The sequence below is a fragment of the Scatophagus argus genome, chromosome 4, assembly GCF_020382885.2.
Source record: "Scatophagus argus isolate fScaArg1 chromosome 4, fScaArg1.pri, whole genome shotgun sequence".
NCBI lineage: Eukaryota > Metazoa > Chordata > Actinopteri > Scatophagidae > Scatophagus > Scatophagus argus.
Window position 1 is genome coordinate 18,169,027 of NC_058496.1, and position 11,515 is coordinate 18,180,541.

At 40.4% G+C, this 11,515-nt stretch overlaps 1 protein-coding gene across 6 annotated transcripts in view; it reads left to right on the forward strand.

The window, feature by feature from the left end:
• The window catches only part of abca2 (ATP-binding cassette, sub-family A (ABC1), member 2), an 80,775-nt gene that overhangs the window by 59,857 nt on the left and 9,403 nt on the right, over positions 1–11,515 (forward strand). For 5 of the 6 annotated variants that reach the window (XR_006843108.1, XM_046385683.1, XM_046385680.1 and 2 more), the window contains 17 exons: positions 215–411; positions 1,289–1,409; positions 1,649–1,939; positions 2,691–2,912; positions 4,553–4,655; positions 5,331–5,656; positions 6,227–6,440; positions 7,377–7,482; positions 7,568–7,679; positions 7,839–7,899; positions 8,281–8,455; positions 8,560–8,675; positions 9,181–9,328; positions 9,440–9,563; positions 10,050–10,182; positions 10,872–10,992; positions 11,191–11,369. Coding sequence is in view for 5 of the 6 variants with exons in the window: in XM_046385683.1 (XP_046241639.1) it covers positions 215–411; positions 1,289–1,409; positions 1,649–1,939; positions 2,691–2,912; positions 4,553–4,655; positions 5,331–5,656; positions 6,227–6,440; positions 7,377–7,482; positions 7,568–7,679; positions 7,839–7,899; positions 8,281–8,455; positions 8,560–8,675; positions 9,181–9,328; positions 9,440–9,563; positions 10,050–10,182; positions 10,872–10,992; positions 11,191–11,369 (2,749 nt within the window). In the remaining variant the exon portion in view is untranslated. The remainder of the gene's footprint in view (positions 1–214; positions 412–1,288; positions 1,410–1,648; positions 1,940–2,690; positions 2,913–4,552; positions 4,656–5,330; positions 5,657–6,226; positions 6,441–7,376; positions 7,483–7,567; positions 7,680–7,838; positions 7,900–8,280; positions 8,456–8,559; positions 8,676–9,180; positions 9,329–9,439; positions 9,564–10,049; positions 10,183–10,871; positions 10,993–11,190; positions 11,370–11,515) is intronic. The other variant, XM_046385682.1, reaches the window with a different exon arrangement.

Consider the following 11,515-nt stretch of genomic DNA (forward strand, 5'->3'; position numbering starts at 1 on the left):
ACTTATGTCTCAGCTTGTTATTTGTGCACCTCACTCACCTCTCCTCCCCTTCTCTGTTAAGCTGACTCTTCTCAATTCATCCCCATTGTTGCCTGTGCTTTGTCGCTAATGGCACTGTGTTTTCTTTGTCTTTTCCGTCCCTGTCTCAATCTGATCTATTTCATTTTGTCCTCCCCTGCTGCATTTGTCCTTTATGTTGTGTATTCTCCTTCAGGCCAGGGCAGCCCGCTGCAGCCTCCTTCATCTCTGTCTCCGTCCTCCTCTCTGTCGCCTTGCTCAGAGGCTCGGGTCACCCAGTTTATTCGCCAGTTTGTGGCATCCTGCCTGCTGGTGTCCGACTCCAATACTGAACTGTCTTATGTCCTACCTTCTGAAGCTGTCAAAAAGGGCTGCTTTGAGAGGCTCTTCCAGGTACACATGCTTACCATGCATTTTCTTTATTGTGGTCTGCTACAGTGGAAAAAAATACACTTTTCCTCTTAACTGTAGCTTTATTGTGTGTGAGTTGCTGAGTTCTAGAGCTGTCAGCTGTAGCAATGTCTGCTTTCTCTAGAATATAACAGTGTGCCAAAACTTTTTTTGAAAAACTCAACAGCAATGTCTTTGTCTTCAGAAATCATGACCTGGTTACTCAAGATGATCCACAGACCTTATTGTGAGCAGTTTCACATTGGAAACATGCATCTGCTCATAGATGAGAGACTAACTTACTAAGCTAGCTGACATTACAGCTCAGCTGAGAAGGACACCGGGATGCAAACCCATGAGAGGATGGGTTTGCATCCCACCCTGTTACAAGCCTCTTGTCCATGATTAGATGCACATTTCCTCCTACACAGTGATGCATAAAATAGTTCACACCGCTCATAACAAGGATTGTGGATTATCTTGAATAACTGCATCAGGATTTCTGGAAAGACACCTTGCTGTGGCTGTCCGTTCATCCCTGTCCCTTAAAACAGAATTATTAAAATTTCATCTTTGCATTGACATGTTAACTTTTTTCAGGATTTTAGAGTGTGGTTGGCCATACAGAAGATTCACCTAAACGGAATTATTTCATGCCAGTCTGATTTGTGTCATTGCAGTATGTTCGAAAGTTTAATCCATTAACATAAAACCGTTAGATTTTACTCAGCCTTGTTCAGAAATTCTAGTAGAGATTCCAGAGTGTCTAGAGATGCATATACATACACACCCACACACATCATATTCCTGAGATCAGAGCAAATTCACTGGTAGACTGTACAGTAATTTGACATTTTCTCGTGTTGTGTGCCTTGTCCAGGCTTTAGAGCACAGCTTGGATAGCCTGGCCTTAACCAGTTTCGGGGTGATGGACACCACCCTGGAAGAAGTCTTTCTCAAAGTGTCTGAAGAGGACCAGTCTCTGGAGAACAGCGATGCTGGTGAGACCACGTTCGTCCCCTGTGTCTCCAGATAGCTCAACATCTCCACAAAGTTTTTACCTTTCATAAAATAGTTATGACTTCCTCAGCAAAGTTAGATTTGTGCAAAATGTTTACTGAGTACAAAATCTGACGTTTGTCTGACTGTGTATCCGTGTATCCTTTGGCCTCCAGGCTGAAATAATAATTTCCTCTCTCTCTTTCTCTCTCTCTCTCGCTTGCTCTCTGTCTCTGGGCAGACATGAAGGGTTCCCCAGGGGGCAGCTCAGTGGGGAAATCCTCAGTGGGTTCGGCAGGCCCGGCAGGGCCACAGAATGAGACTGGACCTTCAGTAAAAAATGAGAAGCCGGAGGTGGAGCTGAGTAATCTGGTGATGTGCTCCAGACTGAGCCAGAGCCAGACTTCCTTGAAATCCTCCTCGTCCATCGGCTCAGTGAGGGGGGATGAAGGTGGACTCTATGCAGACTTCTATGGAGACTACTGTCCACTCTTTGACAATGGCCAAGAGTCTGACTCTGCCAGCCTGAGAGGTAAGACAGCAAGATGGCAAGTGTCAAACATTTCTATTAACATTACTGCTTCCCATTTCAGTCATAGCTTGTTTTGTTAACATCAAAGCAGTCCTTTCCCAATTTATGTGACATTTCTGTCTCTATGATGACACGACATTAACAGTTCTCATGTGTATGACTAGATTTAGTTTTAATGTTAACATTTTGATAACCTTGTGCAGTCACTGACAAGCATGAAGTGGTTTTGATGAGTGGTTATCAAGAAAGCTGCAAGCAGTAAAACCAGAAGCCAAGCAATCGGCCTGTTCCGAACAGCATTACCATTTCAAGATTTGTCATTTAAGCTATGTTTGATTAATGTGCTTTGAAAACCTTTGAAAAGTGAAAAGGTTTGTCTGTCTAACTTGCCAATAGCTTTTCAGTAATGGGAGCTGAAACATTCAGTGTCACACACCCTTGTAAAATCACCACATGTTGTGCTGCTGTACAGTATGTGCTGTGTGTCTGCAGGATATATTTGCCTATTGCACATGATAATATGTTACGTAAAATGATTCCAGTGTGTACTGTACTATTTGAACATATTCACCACATTTTAAATAAACCATGATTATACTGATAACAATGAGGATTTAGTCACTATACTATTATTGTAACATGAAGGTTTAATACTGTAATAATACGCATGAGATTCACATACATTGTGACTGCTGCTCATTCCATTGCTAATCCATTTTTCTCTTTCATCTGATTTCCCCTTCACCTCCAGGAGATGCAGAGAACCCCTCGTCCCCAGATCCAGAGGTCCTGGAGGGGCAGGGCAGCTTCAAGTTGGAGGGTTGGTGGTTAAAGCTAAGTCAGTTTCATGGCCTCATTGTCAAGAGGTTCCACTGTGCCAAAAGGAACACCAAGGGCCTCTTCTCTCAGATTCTCTTACCCGCATTCTTCGTTTGTGTGGCCATGACCGTGGCTTTATCTGTTCCTGAGATTGGTGAGATTTTACATATATGGTTAAGAGTAGGTTTCTGTCCTGCTTCTCAGGACAAAGAGATATATAATGTTGTCACTGGCCTCCATGCTGCTTTCTACAGATCCCTTTTTTCTGCCATTTGTGTGACATGACAAACCCTTTGACATATACAAAAGGGATGACTCATCTGCACTTCCTCTCACTGTTCAAAAATGAAGCCAAATTATCTCAAATATGAGCACTGCTATCTTGTACTGATGACGCTATTTTGAGACGTCTGTGCAGTAGTGATTGGACAGTTGAGCTGCAGGACTGTATTCCCCACACACAGACCTGCCTGACCCAATCGGTAGCAGTGCTCAGCTGTCAGTCATCAATCGTGATCCCATCCCATTTTAATAGCATCAAATAACTATCCATCCATCCATTTTCTATACCACTTATCCATCAGGGTCGCGGGGGAGCTGGGGGCGAAAGGCGGGGTACACCCTGGACTGGTCGCCAGTCAATCGCAGGGCCAACACACAAAGACAAACAACCACACACTCTCACACTCACACCTAGGGTAGAGTAGCCAATTAACCTAATGTGCATGTTTTTGGTACTGTGGGAGGAAGCCAGAGTACCCGGAGAAAACCCACGCAGGCACAGGGAGAACATGCAAACTCCACATAGAAGGGTCCAGACCGGGATTCGAACCTGGAGCCCTCTTGCTATGAGGCGACAGTGCTAACCACTGCACCAAGAACGAAAATGAAGGAATTTATTTTTGGAAAAAATTTACTTGATGTGTAACTTTCAGTTAGGCCCATGTGCCATGTGTTAACATGAAGGGTGAAGGGTCTACAGCCTGCACTGGAGCCAGCCAGCAGGGGGTGATCAAGTTCTTTTGGCTTCACTTACTAATAATGATAACAGAATAACAACAACAACAACAATCATAATAATAATTTCATCTGTGGACAAGTCTGTTTAAAGTACATAGTACAATTCAAAGGAATTGTGGCAGAGCTGCTCATGATTAGTATTGTTGCTCTGTGAACAAGAAGAGCGAAAGAGCACTTAGGAGGGCATGATTTAAAAACACAGCACCAACGTTTTATTACCTTACAAAGTTTTGGATAACAACAAAGTTGCCTAATGCTGTTCAGCATTAGCACATAGCATCCACCTGATGAATGTAAGTGCAATATTCTTGTCATTGTTTAGTTGCTGTTGGTCATGGTTTATGAAAGTACCGAGACTGATCCACGCTTGTAAATCCTAAACAGAAATGGCTATCTTAAAAACACTAGAAAGTTCGGTACAGCTGAAAGGAACTGCACATTTGGTCATAATTTGTGATTACTTTATGTTACTTCTACCTTTCACATTCCACAGTCATTTCATCTAGCTCTGATATAAAAATGCTCATTGGTACAGCTTTGATAGACTAAAGCATTTGAGCAGTAATTGGGAACAGTTTAAAAAAGAATATTGTGAAGAATGTTAAGCCTTTCTGATGTACAGGGCTCCTGCTTAATGTTAAAAAATTGTTTGTTCATAGCAATAAAATCAAGTTATCTGCATTGTTAGTGAGCGCTGATGCTTTGCTCTACTTTCAGAGTAAATAAAAGAAGTCATCATTTTTTGATTAACATTACATTTGTCTTGTTCTACAGGAGATTTGCCACCCCTGATCTTGTCCCCATCTCAGTATCATAACTATACCCAACCTAGAGGCAATTTCATTCCCTACGCCAATGAAGACAGACCCCAGTACAGGTCAGTTGACATTTGTTTAACAGTTGATCTGAGTTTTGCGAGCCTATATCTTAAACCATATACTGAATCATAGACAAAACCACCATCCATTTACTGCATTCTTGCCTGTGAACAACTGAGCCTTTCAAGGATGCTTCCTTCATACCCAGTTATGATACTGTCACCTGTTAAATGAACCTGTTTAGCCGTGTTCCAAATGTTCCAAAATTGTTTTTAAACATTCCACAACTTTCCCGGTCTTTTGTTGTCCCTGTCCCAAATTGTTTGAAATGTTGTTGACATCAAATTTAGAATAATCATATACTTAAATAAGTTAATGTAGTTGAAAAAAATATTAAATATATTGCCTTTGTGTTGTTGTCAGTTGAGTATATGTCAAAAACAATAGCAAATTATCATATTCTATTTTATAAGTTTTACACAGCATCCCATTTTTTTTGGAATCAGGGTTGTATAACCAGGGTAAACCCGAGTATAGCTCTAAATAGCCCCAATACTGTAATTGAAAAACACCTATGAGGATGTGCAGGGCCTTGTACACTGAAATAACCCATTATTTAAAAAACATAAATATACACAGTAGTGGTTTTGTCAGAACCAAACTAGACTGGTTACATTTTGGAAGATATCTCTCCAGAATGCAATGAGCATAGCAACTCTGGCCTTTCCTCCCAGAAGTAAACTGTCACCAGACGCCAGCCCACAGAAGATCATCAACACCCTTCGTCTGCCCTCGGGTGTGGGTGCTACTTGCGTCCTCAAAACCCCCTTCAACAGCACTCTTGACCAGTTGGCCCAGACCCTCAACCCCAGCGCCAATAACTCCAAGACTCTGGCTGCCCGCTACTTTGACTCCATGTGTCTGGACTCCTTCACTCAGGGAGTCCCTCTCTCCAACTTTGTACCCCCACCTCCTTCACCAGCACCTTCAGATGACCCAGACCCTCGCTTTGAGGATGGACTGTGGAACTTCACAGTTGCCCCTCCAACCACAGTCCATGGTGAGTCCATCTCTTAAGTCTGATGACCATTTTCATATAAATAATCCAAGCAAACATACAAGCCACATACCACATATTCCACATATATACTCTCCAGCCTGGATTAGTTTAGCATTTAACCATTTTTTAACACCATCAATACAGAATATAACATGTCTCTGCTGGTTTAAAAAAACTTTACTTGGTAACTCCTTTGCATTAACCCGGACCACTTTGGCAGACCAAAGATTTAAATATCTGCAGGATAGGCATTATATGCAGGACTAGATAACTCGTTTCCCAGTAAACAAACCTTTATACTGCTACTAATAGTTGAATTGGATGGGATGCTGCTGCCTTTTCATGTCTCCAACAATCAGACTGCACATTATGTGTGTGACCTCACGTGATGAGAGGTTGCTTGCCGTTCCCGGCATTTAGCTTGTCAGTTGCATGATTTTTGATTTTTGTGGTTATCAGTACAGTCCTAATTAATCAAATAAGTTTTCCTTTGTCAAACATCAGCTATTTAACAAAACCATCATTAATGTTATTAATTCCATCTGTGCTTTTCCTCTTATGTTTGCTCAGAGCCTGTGACGTCTCCACCCACCCTCCCCCTTTCTGTCCATGAGCCAGTGCGTTGTACCTGCTCCATGCAGGGGACAGGCTTCTCATGCCCCAGTGGGGTGGGAGGGCGACCCCCCCTCATGAAGGTGGTGACAGGTGATATCCTGGTGGACATCACAGGCCGGAACGTCTCTGAGTATCTGCTTTTCACATCAGACAGATTGCGCCTGCACAGGTAGGAAAGCAATGGGAGCATTTCATAAGGTCAGGTAACTGTTGCATACTGTATATCATTTTCAGTACCAAATTGATGCTTTCTTTTGATTGTCTTATTTTGTGGAGTATTGACTTGAATGTTGAATATGTTTTTACAGTATTTTAGTGGTGAAAACAAACAAAAAACAAGCTTTTTTCTTCTAAAATAATGGCAGGTAATTTATTTTTTGTTTGTTTTTGTAATACTTATTTTGGTCACAAGATGGTGAGCTGCACCTCTATACAGTGTTAATGAAACTAACATGACAATGTAAACACAAGGTACATATACTGTATGTTTAAAAGCTTTGCAGTTTACTATATAGCCCGTAGTATTTAATTCTTTTTATATCAACAGTCATAAAAGGTTATGGATGTGACTTGTAATGAATTAAAAGTTCAAGTGACTTATTAAGTGTCTTATAAGTCACATCTACATTGTTTTGATAGTTGACTATTGATAGTGTTCCAGAAAGCATTATGTATGAGTGTAATTATAAAGAATTGTGAATGCATTTCACGTCTTCCATAAGGCACAATAGATGTGACCTTTAGAGAAAGTGTTAAAAAAAATTTAACCTGCCAACACTTTGTGAAAGTGAAAAAATAGAGATTTAATGGTTGAGTGAGTAAACAATTCCTAAATTCACTTTCAGTTCATTCTCATTTTGTTTTGTTTACATTTGTCTTGATTGACCTTATTTGTTTTTGTTACTGTACACACTTTTTTATATGTTTGTAATACTTTAACTTTTTCTTATTGTAAGTATTTTACTTTCCAATTCTAATTCTATATTTATATTGTGTATTTGCACCTTATGCCAAGACAAATCCTTTGTATGTGTAAACCTACGTGGCAATAAAACTGATTCTTATTCTGATTGTCTGTTTTGTTCACTGCCTTTGTTCTCAATAGATATGGTGGTTTAACAGTGGGGAATATCCAAAAATCAGTCCCCGCATCCTTTGGGAGAAAGATACCTCCAATGGTTCGCAAGATAGCAGTTCGTAGATCAGCTCAGGTAAGAAGGGTGCTTTGAACTGGACAAAAGCATTCACAAAAAAACAATAGAAACATACATACAGACAATGACCACTTGTGTCCAGGTTTTGTACAACAACAAAGGTTACCACAGCATGCCAACGTATCTCAACGTCCTCAACAATGCCATCCTGCGTGCCAACCTGCCCTCATCTAAGGGCAACCCTGCTGCTTATGGTAATTACACAAGCTACGACATGGACAGAGATTTTTCAGATGTGATACTAAATAATTGACAGTGTCAATTAATATCTGTACAGTTTTAGGCCACCTTCTGGTTTGGCTGTAATCATCTATATAAATTAAGTTGTTGTGTTTGGTGTTTGTGTTTTGCAGGTATCACACTGACGAACCACCCAATGAATCGAACCAGTGCTAGCCTCTCCTTGGACTACTTGTAAGTTGCTCAGCAGCCCTGATATTTAAGGGATACCTTAAAGAGAACTGTATTACTTAAAGAATATCAAAATCTGTGTCTTTGTAGTTTTAGTCTTCATTACTGTCAATACAAGTAAACAAACTAATTAATAACTAAGATCTGGAAACACAGTGTCATCACTAAACATTTGACACCATGTTTCTGGTGTTGACACAATTTCCAGGATCAATGAACTCTACTTATCTATGATTAACTCTGGTTTGCAGTAGTAGCAAAGAATTTAAGAATATAAGCTAAACAATTTTGCTCTTGTTAATTCAGACCTCAAATGTCATTCATTTATTATGGTGGTGTAAATGAGCTCTCCCTATATAATGCCTCTGTCTCCTATATTTCCAGGCTCCAGGGAACAGATGTGGTGATTGCCATTTTCATCATTGTGGCCATGTCTTTTGTGCCAGCCAGCTTTGTGGTTTTCCTTGTTGCAGAGAAATCCACAAAAGCCAAACACCTGCAGTTTGTCAGTGGCTGTGACCCTGTCATCTACTGGCTGGCTAACTACATATGGGACATGGTGAGGATACAGTGTATGTGTCTGTGTGTGTGTGCATGTATAAGTGTGACTACTGCAGTGTTTGACCAGGTCTGAATATGTTCTCTCCTTTAATCTCTCCTCAGCTGAACTACCTGGTACCTGCCACATGCTGTGTTATTATTCTGTTTGTGTTCGACCTACCAGCCTACACCTCCCCAACCAACTTTCCTGCTGTCCTCTCCCTCTTTCTTCTCTATGGGTGAGACATCTGACTGCACACACGTTTACTTATCAGGCATTAAGCCTCATTCAGACCAAATCAGACATTAAGGGAGATTAGTGCAGAGTTGTGGAAAAACACATGTGGGAGATTATTATCATTTGGTTTGTGAACTTTGCCTAGCACCCATTTTCCAGCTCCCAGCATGGGAGCAGCAAGTCTTCCAGAGAGGCTTGATCCACACTAAGTTTGCAGACTAACAGGGGAGAAGAACTACAGCACAATGTTGTTTGAGGTACCACACAAGATGAGAGAAACTCTGAGCAATTTGGCAGGCCTCTGAATATTTTTGCATGTGTCTTTTTTAGGCCCATATGACAGTATCTATGAAGTCGGGTCCATGTAACATCCATTTATGTCATGGACTGACATCCAACTATCTTGTTGCCGTGTCCAACACTTATTTCCTGTATTTGCAATGCTTTTCTGTAATGTGTTGCGTTGTTATGTGGTTTTGTTCAGAATGTTTGCCCTTACCTTCCAGGTGGTCCATCACTCCCATCATGTACCCAGCATCTTTCTGGTTCGAGGTCCCTAGTACAGCTTACGTGTTTCTCATAGTCATCAACCTCTTCATAGGCATCACTGCAACTGTTGCCACCTTTCTCCTCCAACTCTTTGAACATGACAAGGTCAGTTAGACTTGTTGTTGTAAGATCATATTAATAGAAGTTTTTCTCTATACTACAGCAAGTTCAGATTCATGGCTGTGTATTTATTTCTTCACTATTTTCTTCTCCCAGGATCTGAAGAAAGTCAACAGTTACCTAAAGTCTTGTTTCCTCATCTTTCCCAACTACAACCTTGGCCATGGCCTAATGGAAATGGCCTACAATGAGTATATCAACGAATATTATGCTAAAATAGGTACACTCATCACCTTGATGCCTCACACAGAATGTATGAAGATACAGTCAAAGATGTTTGCTAATTAAAATTCTAGCGCAGAGTTTCCTGTTTTCACATTTAAAAGTGTAGTATAGTGTAGTTTTACAACCGAAATAGGTGCACATACTGGTGTAATCATTTTGTCATTTTAAAAAAAAAGACAGAAAATTAGCTCATTGTTGTGTTAAAAGTTTTGGGTTTTTTTTTTGGTGTTACGAACACCATAAGCTATGTGCCATCCAGTTATAGAGAGGTCAAATTTCTGCAGCTGATATCTCCAGAGCTCTGCAACTCATACCAAAACAATGTAGATGGATAAATAGCTCAGCAAGTTAAAGCAAGAATATGTATTTTTCATTTTGTGGTAAACTGTCTAATTATTTTAAATGTGACACATACAAATGTTTTGAAAGAATCTTCATACAGTGAAGTAAGAAAATGTAAGCTGTGAATGGTTGCTTTCAGGCCAGTTTGACAAGATGAAGTCTCCGTTTGAGTGGGACATTGTGACACGAGGACTCGTTGCCATGACAATCGAAGGTTTTGTGGGGTTCCTTATCACCATCCTCTGCCAGTACAACTTCCTCAGGAAAACCGCGTGAGTGATGTATATTTCTGAGTGTGCGCGGTGTTACGTTTCACTGTCAAACCTTCAGAATTACAGAATGATCTTTTCTAAAGCTTGCATTTCACAATCAATAGTTATGCACAACAACAGACAGCCATTGAAAAAGTTAGAATCTGTGATTGAGGTTAAATCTAAAAACATGCTCCTACTTACCTCACATCCTCTCTCCATAATCATTGCATTCAAATAAATACTTTTTCTTCAGTATCAAAACAGTCCAGCTAATCGTTGTATGTACATTGTAAATGGGACTGCTTCTGTTCTACTTTGACACAGCCTTCAGGTCGGTTAGCAGTTATTTAACTATACATATATATATTGCTAACCTAAACTGATACAGTACATGTGAGGTATATAAATGACAGTAGAAAGTTTGACGCAGAATTAACAGTTTCCAAGCCCACACAATCCAAACCCAAATATATTTGTAAAATATGTACAGATAAACATAGCAGCTTTGCCTTACACCCTTAACACTTGTGTTACCTTATTACCTTAACACTCATAACATATCTGCTCTCTGGTGTTTGTTAGAAAGTAATTCAGAAAATGTGGAATATCACCATTTGAGGTACTGCAGGTATGCTGAGGATAAAAAGGAAAATATTCATCTTTATTCATCTTTATTCATCTTAATTCATCTTTATGTATATGTCCAGGAGGGTGCCTGTCAGCTGCCAGCCTATCGACGATGATGATGTAGATGTGGCCTGTGAGAGACGAAGAGTGCTGCGAGGAGATGCCGACAATGACATGCTGAAGATTGAGAACCTGACAAAGGTTGAAACAGTCAGCACATCAACATTTGGGAAACCATTTAGAAGTTCCAGCTTTATTTTCCTTGAACATTTTGCTATTATGTGTCCAGTTAGGCCCATACAGTCCTTGGAAAATACACATGATTTGTAATTATGGAGCTAACGCTAGTTTGGTCCATTAAGAAGCTGTATCTGCTTGTGTTCTCCATGTGTCCCTCAGGTGTATAAATCCAGAAAGATGGGTCGTATCCTGGCAGTAGACAGGCTGTGTCTGGGTGTCCGGCCTGGTGAGTGTTTTGGACTGCTAGGAGTGAATGGAGCTGGAAAGACCACCACCTTTAAGATGCTGACGGGTGATGAGTGCACCACTGGAGGAGAGGCCTTCATTAATGGAAACAGGTCTGTGCTTGTGTGCTTGTGTATACTTAATTGTTCTATAGAAAGGTAAAAACATGTTATTACTGAGTGATCAGAAAGAGTAGAATAACAATCTACACAAACAGATCAGTTACAAAAACACTAATTGCTAACTGATGCATAAAATC